This window comes from Tenrec ecaudatus, chromosome 1 (assembly GCF_050624435.1).
Source record: "Tenrec ecaudatus isolate mTenEca1 chromosome 1, mTenEca1.hap1, whole genome shotgun sequence".
Classification (NCBI taxonomy): Eukaryota; Metazoa; Chordata; class Mammalia; order Afrosoricida; family Tenrecidae; genus Tenrec; species Tenrec ecaudatus.
The window spans coordinates 71,540,252-71,554,326 of NC_134530.1; the positions used below are offsets into that span (position 1 = coordinate 71,540,252).

General features: G+C 52.0%; 1 protein-coding gene across 1 annotated transcript; it reads right to left on the bottom strand.

Moving 5' to 3' along the window:
- Positions 1-1,659: 1,659 nt before the first annotated feature.
- On the bottom strand, positions 1,660-11,382 carry MOB3C (MOB kinase activator 3C). The gene is made up of 4 exons (XM_075555760.1): positions 11,265-11,382; positions 7,462-7,923; positions 4,114-4,316; positions 1,660-3,576 (listed from the first exon to the last, which is right to left on the bottom strand). The coding sequence occupies exons 2-4, from the start codon at positions 7,877-7,879 to the stop codon at positions 3,547-3,549; spliced, it is 651 nt and encodes a 216-aa protein (XP_075411875.1). The 5' UTR covers positions 7,880-7,923; positions 11,265-11,382; the 3' UTR covers positions 1,660-3,546.
- Between the last annotated feature and the right edge of the window lie 2,693 nt (positions 11,383-14,075).

Here is a 14,075-nt window from a genome sequence, read left to right on the forward strand (position 1 = left end):
ATGTCTACACATTTTAGCCAATAGGAAAACAATGCTTTCCCCAGCCACACTGCCCCTCTATCCTCAACCCATTGCCTTTACCAGGATGCGTTCCGGCCAGGTGTTGATCTATAGGGGACTGTTCTGCATCTCTGAGGCTCCAGTTCTCTCATCTCTCGCATTCCCTAGACTTCTATTTTTCCTAAGCAGCCCTTTCCGAGTCTTTCAAAGCAGGTTTGTAACGACATTCCTATATCAGGAGTTGGCCGTGGGCCAGCAAGCTGAGATAAATGGACCCTTATTGCCATCGTGTTTCAAAACAACTATGAGTCCAGAGGCTGAACTTTCTAACCATCTGAGCTGTCCAATGACTGAGCAGGCAGTAAGTGACCTGTAATAAGAGATATGTAAGCAAAACCATTCTTTACAATGTGGAGGGAAGCCTCCCTGGAGAGCCAGAAGAAAGAGCAGTAAAGTGGAGGGGCTTCTAGCTCCTGGATTGATGAAAGCAGGGCACTGAGGGTAAGGAACAGAGCCAGGCAGCTGACCCAGGACAAACTTGATTCAATAAACTATTCTGTGTCAAGCACTTAGAACTTTACTTGAAACACAGTGAGCATTAACTACTACTGTCATTGTTGTGACCGATTCCCAGAAGCTAAGTCATGAAGGAACTTAGCGATCCGTCAGTCCTTTGCGGTGCCACTTGCGAACATGAAACAGCCAGAGAAATTTGGATTGATGGAGAGAAGGGGCCTGCTGTGACACCCCCAGGGCCTGGGACTAGAACCCAGGCCCCTCTGTCCTGTGAGGACCCTTGAACAAAGCCCCCAGGTGGGGGAGGTGGGGAGAGCTCCATGTCGGCCTTTGCTGACCTCTCTGGACCAAGCTGCTTTGCAGTCAGTGCTTTGAGCCCTGGCTCAACCCCCTGCCGAGTGTATCAGGCACCTTTCCACCTGATTTACTGGACCAGAGTCTACATCTGAACCAGTGTTTGCAACGCCTGTCAAGGAGGTAGTTTATAAGTGGGAAGGAACAGGAGAACAGGAGGCCCTGACTGAGCCAAGAGGCTCAGGTGGCTCTGGGGGAGTAAGCTCAGGACTCTGCCCCATGGCCAACTGCCACCACTTGGAGCTCCAGCCAGCAGCCAATGGACGGTGTTCTTGAGGAGACCTTTGCTGTTGACTAGCATTGGGACCACACCATAACGCTTCAAAATGTTTCTTGAATGATCAAATGTTTCTTGAATGATCCCATGATCTATCTATTAATTCCACTTTTCCCACACACTTTTTGAAGCCTTCCCTCTCCCCACTTATTTCTTCCCTGTCCATCAACCTTTTTGCTCCAATAAACCCCCAGATTAACCAGGGAGGTTAAGACAAGCTGGTGCCAGGTGCCCTGAGTTGGAATAAGGAAAAACCTCCCTCATTGGACGAAGCAACAGAACGGCTAGGAACAGCTGTCTGCACCCCAAAGGTCTTAGTTCAGTCTGGCCCGGAAGTCCCAGAGCATTGCGGAAACCTCAGTGTCCCCACCCTCGAGAGCCCGGGCCAGATAAGACCACACCAGCTAATCTTCCACACAGCCCTTCCTGCCCAGTGATGGCCTGGTTCCTTCTACAGCCCGCCCAGCAGCCATGTGGCACCCAGACCAGAGCTTGCCACCAGCTGCAGTAGCTTTAGTTGGCCTCCTTTATTTTACCAAAAATAACAACAATAAAGTCTTCCCTCTGTTTCACAAAAATAGATTTCCGTGCCCCTTCCCCACAATCAGCCCTAGCCACAGCCTAGAATCCATCTTCCAAGCCACAGCCCAGCCTGAGGACAGGAAGCTCTGGCCCTCTCCCAGGAGCCTCTGGCAAAGCTGCTAGGCCAGCACAGTTCCCTTGGGAATTTCTCAGGAGGCAATAGTCACAGGTCCAGCTGGCTGACCCCAGGAGTCCCATCCATTTCCTTAGTGCGCAGGCAGCTGTGGGGTGATGAATGTGGAGACTTGGCTCAGCAGACAAACCCAGCCTGAGGAATGGTGGGGCACTCTGGTATCAGGCTAGAAATCTTTGCTCAAAGCAGGAGCAGTAGGTCCTGATAAATAGGCTGGCGAACCCTCTTTGCATGTGCACCTCATCGTTCCTACTTAGCAATTGACAAGCCCTGACCGAGGGTCAAGAGTCCTGGTTTCCAGTCTAGTTCCACGAAGGCTTCCGTAGAAGGCCTTGGTCTGTCTCTTTGCCCTCTCCTCCAGGTGTCAACAGCTTCTTCCAGGGACATGGTGAGCCTGGATGACTCTCAGGTTGCTTCTGGCTCTCTCTTCAACCTGGTCTTCCAGCATGGCCATTTGGGTTTGGTAAGGTCACATTCTTGCCTTGCTTTCCGATGGTTCCAGGCATGAGGGCAAGAGTAATGGGGCTCTGAAGGAACACCTCAGCCTCTCGCAATGTGGAGGGCTGTGCTCTAAGCTCCAGGCAGCTGGAACGTCTCAGGTATGGTTGGGAAGCAGGCAGCTATTTGCAGACTCCCTGTGTCTGGAAGAATCCATTCACCAGCTACTATGTCCTCAAGGTTCCAGGATGGGAGATGAGACTCTGGAGTTTCCCCATCCAAGTTCCACTGGCAACTTGGGCTGGAGGATGTTTGTCTTGGGTTTCAAATCTTGAGATCCAAGGCTCAAGATTCTGGGAACTATATTGAAGTATATGATTCCAAATTTGAGAACCAGGGGACCTTTGTGGAACTGAGAGAGCACCCCCAGTTCCCAGGAATTATAATCAGGAGTCCCTAGAGTCAAAAGGATGGGTGAAATGAAAGCTCATGAACCTCTCTGTCTGGGAAAATCAGAACCTGTGTCCACAGTGGCCAGCGGGTTAGACACTCAGGGAAAGGCTCTACCTGACCCCAGCTCCCCAAGACGTGCAGCCTGGAAAACTCAAAGGCAAAGATGCTCCTACAACCACATTTGAGCATGTGCTAACGTGGTGAGCTATGTCGAGCAGGGCTACTGACCCACCATGCCGCTAGAGTGGTCCCCAGTATTTTCATTCAGTCAATCATGTATGGAGGGTGCCAGGTCAGCAGACACCTCCCACAGGCAAAGTCACACATACACACGCGAGCGCACAGACACTCACTCACTCCCTGTTATCCATGCTCATTCACACAGGCCACTCACTCTCTTGCATCTTTCTTACCCTCACCTTAGTTACATCCACATGCCCTAAACAGGCTTAGGAATCATCATGGAAAGGCGTACAACAGGCTGAACTCCTGAATGAAGTGCTTGTAGCAGGTGTTGACATGTGCCTCGGCCCCCATCAGGGAAGAAACCTTCTGGTCTACCTCTCTAGTGACTTCACTGCCAGAGGTTTAACTCCTCCTTTCCTTCTCTTTGGCCACCTTGCAACCTTCTCCTCGTCCATTCACGCACAGTGAGAGGGACACGTGGGCAGAAGTCCCGAGGCTTTGGTTGTGGTGTGTGCAGGGAGTCTCCGGGTCTCCAGGCTTCTCTAACACCAGACTTCTTGGGGGTCTCCTGCCCCTGCCTGACAGGCAACAACGTCCAGGCCTGGGCTCAGTGGCAGATCCGCTCTGTCATCTCCCTCTGCAGAGACACAAGATGGGATGGGTCAGTCAGAGCTCAAGCTGCCAGGCATCGCCTCCCAAACTGCAGGGCCTGGCTGTTCGTTTGCCTGACTCTGGCCCTTCCAACCAGCACTCCCAAGCTCCTCATTCCCATCCCTCAAAACACACATACAACTCTAGCTGAAGATCTTGAATAAATTCTCTAGGAAAGTAGAGAATAAGTCATTGAATAACTTCTCTTTCCCTAAATATATCTATGTTATTTCATGGGGTGGTCTGATGGCATCGTGGGTTACACGTTGGGCTGCAGTTCTAACCCACCAGCTGCACCTCATGAAAACAGAGTCATTTTAATTCTGTAAAGATGTATAGCCTCAGAATGTCAGGGGGGGGGGGTTCTACTATAGGTCACTATGAATCAGAAAAGACTCGGTGGCAGTAAGTTTTGTTCTGAATTTTAGGGTTTAATATATGCATCTGAAACTTGTGTATGGGACTTTCTCAAACCAGGCAAGCTTTGGAGGACATGGGAAGGGGCGCAGGGGCTTGGCCTCACCAGTGGCTCCAGCTCCCGCTGATCCACCAGGCTGAACTCCTGAATGAAGTAGTAGAAGTGCTTGTAGCAGGTGTTGACGTGGGCCTCGGCCCCCATGCTGAGGATGCTGTCGAAGTGGTGGATGTAAACATGGACAAAGACTCGGAAGAGGCGGGTCAGAATCTTGGTGCAGACTTGCTGGAAGTTCTTAGGGAAGGGAACTCCTGTGGGGCGGGTTGGGGCAAGAAGCGGGAGTTGGCATTCTAATGATGAAATGCAGCTCAGCTTTGCTCACTCACCCCCAGGCATCCTCTTCCTCTCTCCCATAGTTTCTATTTTAGTGGAACACATCCAACTGAGCCTTTTCCCCACTGGAATACAAACCATCTTCTCTATATTCCCATCACCAAAAGCAGGCTATGCAAACTTGAGTGTATGAGTGAGTGAGTGAGCGTGCATGTGTGCGTGTGTGTGTATCAGTGATAAACCCTTTTAAAACAACAATCAAAGTAATAATAGTCTTCCTGGAAATGTGAACATCTGCAGGTATGCACTTACCACATCCCTGAAGACGATACTAAGGAAGTTCGTTAACAGATGGCGCCTGTGTAAAACACCAAATCGGGTTCTCAGGGTTAAGTCCTCACTCCTGGCATGGTACCTGATGCTCTGATACTGACCCAGCACCTCTGGCCCCACCCAGAGGCCCTCCTTCTCAACATCACACAGCAGGCCTTAGACCTCCAGTCCTGAGAAGAGTTCGAATGTTCAGTAACTGTGATGAAGAACCGTTCATATAAGCCAGGCCCTGTGCCGGGGCTTCCATGCTTTTGATTCTAATTCTTATAGCAATCTTGCTGAGGGGTCTAATCCTAGGCTTCCAGATATGATAAACCCGAGGCACATAAACATGTCCAAGGTCACACAACTCTTAATTAGGAAAAGCTGGAGGCAGGGTCAAGTCTTCTTGGCAGCATGCCCTAGATCCCCTTAGACACGAATTATATAGCTCATACACCTTTCCTGCCCATGGGAAACTTCAGGACTTTGGCCCAGCTCCCACTTTCAGAGAGGAGATTTGGATGGCTATGCCTTCTTGCTGTGACAGAGCTGTCCCAAGATCCACCTGGGGTCTCCTAGGCTCAGGGAGTTAAGGCTAGAAGGGAGTAAAGCTCACTGCAGGCCCAGACCTGGCCTATTCCACTCCACTGACGTGCAGAGTTGAGCCTGGCCTCCTGGTGAGCCCGGGCAAGTCCAAACAAGAATTGCCTCAGAATTGTTCTTTTCATCTTGAACAAGAGACCAGAATGGATTCTGGGCTTTAGAATCCATTTTTTTCCCTTCTCAGCCTCAGTTGCCTCCCATGTAAAAGGACCTGCTGCCATTGAGTCAATTCAGACTCACTGTTATTGCCCCCTGGTGGAATAGTGGGCTGCTAACTTCAAGGTCTGCAGTTTGGAACCACCAGCCACTCTGAAGGAGAAAGACGAAGCTTTCTACTCTTGTAAAGATTTAGTCTTGGAAACCTACAGAGGCTAGGTTTCCAATAGGGTCTCTATGAGATGGAAAATGAAGGTATGGTACCATTATTGGACAAACAGGAACCCTGGTGGTTAAGCACGTGGTTAGCTAAGCATAGGCCCATGGCTCAATCCACCCACCTCTTTGATTGAGGAAAGAAGATAAAGCTGCTCCCATAAAGACTGACTGTGGGATACAAAAGACTGTTCCCCAACTCGACTCCCCTAAATATATATGTTAGTCTTAGGACACTGCTTGCAACTAATGGTAAATGATTGTCAAGTTATCTCCCTGAAGACTCTAGCCACCCACAGCAAGCAGACACTATTGTTTCTCCCACAATAGGTGGGGCTCACTCCCTGCAGTTAGGGACAGTGGATTGCTTCCCCTGAAAGCTTCAGCTAAATAAAGTCTTCAGCTCTAAGGCAATCAAGGTTAGGCCACCATCATGAATCTAGGGTCCGCCCATCTTGTCACATGTGTACCCCCAATACCTCCCCTTCCTATTGCGTATATATCCCTAGACCGTCCCCCTTTCATTACTGCAGTACCTATAGCACAAACCCCTCCGGTGACGTATGTCTTTACCTGTGATTAGGGGGCTTGCACGTCCCCAAAAAGATATGTAAGCCTTGGCTAGTAATAAATCTCACTCTCTCCTGCCCTGTACCACCAAGAGGAGCTGAGGTGAGCATACTACCATGAGATGTATCTGACTCCTTTACTCCTCTCTAATATCTCATATTTTCTATGACTTTACTATAATCTTTACTTATTATCACTGTACAATTGTGCCTACTGGACCTGTGATGATTTGTTAGGGGCGGGCTACCCTGACAACTGACAGGTTTGGAATTCCCACGGAACAACTCGACTCTGCCTATAGGGTCACTATGAGTCGGAACTGACTGGGTAGCAAGGGGGTATTGTTGGGCATGATGGTGCAGGAAACCACCAACCACCTGCTGAGGAGGAGCTGTGGGCATAGAATGTGACTCAGTGCCCAGTGTCCCTCAGTGTTCAGACTTCTCCGCTCTGGGCTTGCCCACCCTGCCCCACCCATCTCTGACTCTACCCCCTCCCACAGCCTTGCCATGGCTCAGCAGGTAGGGGTGGGGCCCCACAGTACCCGTAGGGCAGCTGTGATGCACATAGACTCAGGCCTGATCAGCGCCTTAGCTGACACCCCTCATGCTCTCTGGGGGTGCATGCCCTCCTTCCTTCCCCTCCTCCGTGCCACTGCACCCAGGCTGCCTAGCTGAGATAAGAAGAGGCCTTTGGCCTGACAAGGAAAAGTTCTGCTCTCAGAGCTTCAGCGCTAAAACTGAAGACTGCCCTGTGGGGTTTGGACTCTGAGGGAGTTCTGAAAAGGCTGGATGGCAAATCAGCCCAAACAGGTGGATGGAACCTGCTACAAACACCTAGGGCCTAGAAGAGTCTGAGAATCTGTCTATGCTGCGGAGTCTCTAGAGCAGTGGTTCTCAACCCTCCTAATGCCGAGACCCTTTAATATAATTCCTCATGTTGTGGTGACCCCAACCATAAAAGCAATATGTAATTATATATTGTGAAATATTTATGTGTTTTCCGATGGTCTTAGGTGACCCCTGTGAAGGGGTCGTTCGACTCCCAAAGGGGTCGCGACCCACAGATTGAGAACCACTGCTCTAGGGAGCCGTTCAAGCGTTGGTCAAGAAGCGCCCCAAATTGAGAGTCCTGCCTGACCTTGAGCAAGGCACTTAACTTCTAAGAGCCTCTGATTCTTCTACCAAATCATGGCGCCCCCCCCCCCACCCCACCGATGAGAGCAAAACGCTGCAACTGTGCAATGCCCGCCAGGTGGCTCACCAACGCGCGTGGGAAAGACACCCTCGTCGTTGATGAGGCCCTCGATCCAATCCATGAGCAGCGCCATGTAGCGCGGCGCAGAGAGCTTGGCTGGCCGCCGGTACTGGCGCTCGTCCTGCCAGCGGTACTCGTAGCGGGGGCCGCCGGCCATGACCGGGCAGCTGGCCTCGCTGCAGCGCTCAGCCATGGTGCCGTAGATGAGGTTGATGCGGTTGAAGAAGTCCACCACGTGCACTGCAATCCAGTCATCGATGCTCTCGCCCGGCGGCAGCCTCACCACGCTGCGCAGGTCCAGGCCGGACTTGAGCGAGGCCTGCGCCTTCTTGTACAGCTCGAAGCGCTGCGTGCCGGGCTCGAAGCGCTTCCGAGGCCGGAACGTCTTGTCCTTGGAGAACACTTGCTTCAGGCACAGCGCCATAGCAACACGGGGCTGGGTGTCCGCGGACCTGACCTGCGGGTGCCCTGCCAGGGTCAAGTGCATTGCGGTCAGCGCTCTACCGAAGGGGCTTTCATTCCCCAACATGTCATTTCCTCCAGTCTCAGATCAACCTCCGCATCCTCTGCCTAAAATCTAAACACTCCTCACTTCCTAGGTCCAGCATCCTGTTCCCCTTGGCCAACACCCACAGCCCTCTGACCTTGTTTCGTTTCCGTTTCATCTCATCTCCCAGAGGGTTGGTGCTGCTCGGACTTGCTGCGGGCCCTATGGGCGGCTGCAGGGGCTCTTTGTGGGCCCGCCAGATGCAGCAGCCTGGACAAGACGAGAGGACCTCTGGGAGCCCCCACAGGCCAGCTGGGGCACGGTGGCGGAGCCCGGCTGCGCGGTGCTGGGGCCGGAGTGAGGGCCTTCCCCTTCAGTTTCCTTTGGGATATCCCGGAGTCCATCCAGGTGCCGGGGATTCCCAAGGAACAAGAGGGACTTGACTACCAAAAATGTCCTTTCCTTATCTACCCTGAAACAGGAAAGGCCCCTCATGTGACCTGCAGGCCGGTCTGAGAGTGTCGCTGCAGGTGCTAGAGCAGAGTGGGTGGCAAAGCTGTTTAGCTTTTTTAGTCAATGGCCGGACATCCTTCCACCCCTAGCCAGCCTCTCCTCTAACCCCCACTCTCAACAAGCCCCTTCCCCTGAGCTTCCCCTGTGCTTAACACTTAGCAGATCCTAGACCTCTACTGGAGCCTGGTGGCGGAGTGGTTACATGTGAAGGTGTGATCTGCAAGGCCAGCCGTTCAAACCCACCAGCTGCCCTTCGGGATAAAGATAGGGCTTTCTACTCTGGTAAGTAGTTGCAGTCTCAGAAACTCACAGGGGCAGTCCTACCCTGTTCTAGAGGGTTGCTATGAGTCAGCAGTGACTCCATGACACTGCTGGGTGGGAGGAGAGGGCAGGAGGATCCACCAGTTAAGACCATCGAGAGCCCATAAAATTCGCTGCCTCTTGGTACTGAAGGACTCCTGACTCAGAACAGGGTGTACTCAAAGTGTACAGTGGGACAGTGGTCAGAGTCCCAGGCTTGGAAGCAGAAGTCCTGGGGTCTTGTTCCATCTCCACCACTGACTTGCTGGGTGACCCCTTGTGACCTCTTGGGTCATTCCAATAGAAACCATATTTCTGAAACTCTCAGTGCAGTCCTCTCATCTCTCCTGCGAGCACCTGGAAAATTCAGAGACTGCAGACTGGAATTTAGCCACAAACAGAGTACACTGACCCTGACACCCAGAGTGAGCACAAGCCTGAGTATAGCCTCTGGGTACATGTGGTTCTGAGCCCAGGCTGAAGTCTGACCTGGCCCTGACCTTGTTCAGTTTGAGTCCTGAGCCTAACACTAGACCGAGGCTTGAGTGTTGCCACAGACAAAGCCTGACCTGAGCATGCCTGCCTGACACCAGCATCTTTCTTCACACTCTGATAATGCTGGGAAAAGGCCAAGGAAGGGAAGGTGGGTACAAGGCCACACTGGGGTTAGCGAGAGACACAGCACATCACGGAGGGGTCACTTCGGCCTCTAGTTAAGCAGATGGAGGAGATGTTCGGAACAAGATACTTTCTCCTATTCACACCACAGGCAAGCCAGGAGCGGGACAATCAAGTAAGATGAAGGCAACTGGGGAGTCTTCCAGCAGGACCTTGTCCCCTTGATAAAAACCACAGATGCTGAAGGTCATCTTACCCAACCCCCTACTTCTTAATTTCTCACCTAAAGAAGTCCTTGGGGTAAGACCTACTGCCTGACGGAAGGAGTTCACACTTTGAGTACAGCTTCCATTCTAAATTCTCCTGTGGCAGGGGCTTCCAAAATCACTCACACTACAGTTGGTGGGGGTTCCTGAGCTCACCAACTTTGCATCTGCAAGTAGACCCTCAATTTGGCAAACAGACCCTTGACTTGGCCCAACCCTCTTAGCCTCCTTTTCTGGTCTTGTTTTCCATCTCCCGACACTCACCACTCGGCTCTTCTTCCTGGTCCCTGAGCCCATCACACACTCCCCTGTCTGTTTCCTTCCTCGCCCTGACCCACCAACTGCCTACACACATTGGGTTGACCTCTGCTTTGCACGGATGGGGTCTTTGGCGGTTGCTGCCTTCCCCCCAAAAAAAACCTGGATCAGAGTTTGGCAGTCAATGTGCAGGCTTCAAGGGAGACGTTGAACCTGGAATTCTAAGGTTGGAAAAGCATGAGAAGGCAGCTAGCCCAACCCTCTTCCTGAACCCAAGGGGAGACTGAGGCCACGAGAGTGCATTTGAAGAGTCTGTGGTCACACAGATGATAGAGCTGGGACAAGGTTGGCCAGGAGTACAGGACCATTGTCCAACATGGGCTGATCTAGTGCGGAGAAGGGGAGAAGAGGGTATTGTGTGGAAGGGGGAGAATCTTCTCCACTAAACAGACCAAACTGCCCTCTGGTTCCCCAACACACAGAGCTCCGCATCCCTTTCCCACAGCAACGGGCACCCTGACCAAGGAGCTGGAGCCCCGTCTGGGCTTCTTCCCAGACAAAATAAGATTTGAGGAAGGGGATGGGGGCCATGGAAGGGTGTGCAGGGCAGATGGTTTTCTATCCATGCAGCTTGTCTTCCCTAATGGAGTGTCCACCACCCTCTTCAGGCACTCGGTCTTTATCCCTGCCTAAACTTCTGTCCCTTTCCCTGAACAGCTACAGGGCTCCCCCTGAACCTGACTCCTGTTTCTGGGTGTTTCTTTCCCGTGCCAGCGACCTGCTCACTTCCCACATGGACATCGGGACCATAAGGTGACCCTCTGTGGTTCTGACATTCAGCCCCCTCCAGGGTCATGGCTACTGCTCCCTTGGCCTAGCCTAAGGATAGCTCCAATTTGAACCTACCACGCAGCCTGCACTGTGAGACTGAGGAGGGGAGGCTGTGTGATGCTGGCCAAGATCTAAGAGGAAGTTAGAGGCAGAGACTCCATGTTCTTCCCTGTAGGGATCTGCCACCCTACCAACCCGCCTCCCGCCACTCCCCCCGCCGCTCCCCACCCCCTTTGCCCAGGTCCCTCTCATCACCACTTTTCTGAGCAGCCAAACTGTCAGGGTCTAACAGGTCATACGATCCAGAGAAGCCGGTCTGACATTTCCGCTCCCAGGACACGCCCCCTCGACCACCGCCACCCTCAGCCCGGACTTCGGGCGTGCTCCGCACCGACCCTGGACCAGAGACTGGCTGCCTTGCCTTTGGGCCGAGGTGGCCTCCGGACGGTGCCTCACTGGGGCTGCCAGGAAATGAAAGTGGAAGCACTGCTGGGGCGGGGGCGCGGGGGGCGCCGGGGGCGCGGGCGCTCACTCACGGGGTCTGCCCAGGTGGGACAGCTCAAGCCCTTCTTTGGCTGAGAAGTCGCATCCTCAGGGCCCTGGGCCACCTTCCGTCTGCCGGTCCTCCTGGCCGATGCCCCCAGCCTGTCTGCCTGCCCGCCCAGCGGGGCCGGGCGGTCGCCCTCCCGCCCGCCCCTTAGGCAGCGCCGACTCCGCCCCGGACCTACCCGGCCCAGCCACGCTGCGGCCAGGGGCGGGCGAAGGGTCCCCTCCCCTGCCAATACCAGGGCCTCGGCTGCTCCAGCCTTCCGGAAAGGCTATGTCCGGCTCCCAGCCTCTCTGCGGGCCAACGACGGAACAGTAGGCTCGCTCGCGTCTCAGACAAGAGGCAGCCTCTACTTCCTCGACAGTAAAATGAGGACAAGCCCAGTTTCTCCGGGCGACGAGGAAATACAGTGGCAAAACAGCTAGAGCAGAAACGAAGAGTTACTAGAGAGGGGAGAAAGGGGGAACCCATCAGAATGATCGACCTATAATCCCCTCCTCTGGGGACGGACAACAGAAAAGTGGGTGAAGGGAGACGTCGGTCAGTGTAAGATATGAATATATAAATTATCAAGGGTTCGTGAGGGAGGGGGCGGGAAGGGAAGGGAAAAATGAACCGATACCAAGGGCTCAAGTAGAAAGCAATTGTTTTGAGAATGATGATGGCAACAAATGTACAAATGTGCTTGACACAATGGATGGATGGATGAATTGTAATAAGAGTTGTACGAGCCCCAAATAAAATGATTGGGGAAAAAAAGTTACTAGATTACACAGTGTTTCCTAGCTTTCCTGGAATCATGTGCTACACCCTTCCCAGAGCTCCGAAGTGCTGGCTGGGTCTGCCCTGCCCATTCTTGTACTCACAGCCCCTGGCACCGTGCCTGGGGCACCACAGCCGCTCAATACTAATTTGCAGAATGAGTGAGTGAGCCAGGTCCCTAAGACTACTTACCTCACCAACAGAGTAGAACTGCCCCATAGGATTTTATTTTGCTTTTCCTAAATTTTATTTTGTTGTTGAGACTATACTCAGCAAAACTGATACCATTCAACAGGTTCTACACACAGGTGAATTATATTGATATACTCTTTGGGATGTACAATCATTCTCGCCCTCTTTTTTTTTCTCTTTTTACATTTTATTAGGGACTCATACAACTCTTATCACAATCCATACATATACATACATCAATTGTATAAAGCACATCCATACATTCCCTGCCCCAATCACTCTCAAAGCATTTGCTCTCCACTTAAGCCCTTTGCATTAGGTCTTCTTTTTTTTCCCCTCCCTCCCATCCCCCCCTCCCTCATGTGCCCTTGGTGATTTATACATCGTTATTTTGTCATATCTTGCCCTATCCGGAGTCTCCCTTCCCCCCCCCCCTTCTCTGCCGTCCCTCTCCCAGGGAAGAGGTCACATGTGGATCCTTGTAATCAGTTCCCCCCTTCCAACCCACACACCCTCCACTCTCCCAGCATCGCCCCTCACACCCTTGGTCCTGAAGGTATCATCCACCCTGGATTCCCTGTGCCTCCAGCCCTCATTTGTACCAGTGTACAACCTCTGTCCTATCCAGCCCTGCAAGGTAGAATTCGGATCATGGTAGTTGTGGGGAGGAAGCATCCAGGATCTGGGGGAAAGCTGTGTTCTTCATCGGTACTACCTCACACCCTAATTAACCCATCTCCTCTCCTAAACCCCTCTATGAGGGGATCTCCATTGGCCGACACTTGGGCCTTGGGTCTCCACTCTGCACTTTTCCCTTCATTCAATATGGTATATATATATATATATATATATATATATATATATATACATATACACACACATACACACATACACACACATATATCTTTTTCTCTTTTTTTTGCATGATGCCTTATACCTGGTCCCTTGGCACCTCGTGATCGCACTGGCCGGTGTGCTTCTTCCATGTGGGCTTTTTTGCTTCTGAGCTAGATGGCCGCTTGCTCACCTTCAAGCCTTTAAGACCCCAGACACTATCTCTTTTGATAGCCGGGCACCATCAGCTTTCTTCACCACATTTACTTGTTCACCCACTTTGGCTCCAGCCATTGTGTCGGGAGAGTGAGCATCATAGAATTCCAATTTAATAAAAGAAGGTATTCATGCATTGAGGGAGTGTTTGCGTAGAGGCCCAAGGTCCTTCCGCCACCTTAATACTTAACCTATAAATATAGACACATAGATCTATTTCCCCATCCTCCTATATGTATTTGCATGTACATGTCTTTTTCTAGACCTCCATAAATGCCCTTTGACTCCTAGCTCTTTCCTCCATCTCCCTTGACTTTCCTCCTGCCCTACTACCATGCTTCGTCACCACCTAGGCTAGAGTATACCTCTTCTCTAAGCAACCTTACCCTTGATCATTTCCCACCAGGTCTGCCACTCCCTCCTCTCTACCATTTGGGGTCCCATGTTTTTCCCTTGTCCCTGTGTTTGTTAACACCACTTCCTTACCCCCCCTACTCCCCCACCCCAAGTCCCCCCGGAACTGTCGGTCCCGTTGTTTTTCCTCCAGATAGTTCATCCAGCCTGTCCTATTCAGACAGACCTGTGGAGACACTAACATGCACGAAAACAAGACAGAGGAAAACAAAGCAACAGTATACAACCAGGCAACAAAACAACAAAAACAAACCACTGACAAAGAACAGAACAAAACAGTTCACAAGAGAAAAGCTTGTAGTTAGTTCAGGGATCGTTTGCTGGCCCTTAGGAGCGTTTTCCAGTCCAGTCTGTTGGGGCATCACGCCCTGGCCCCAAAGTC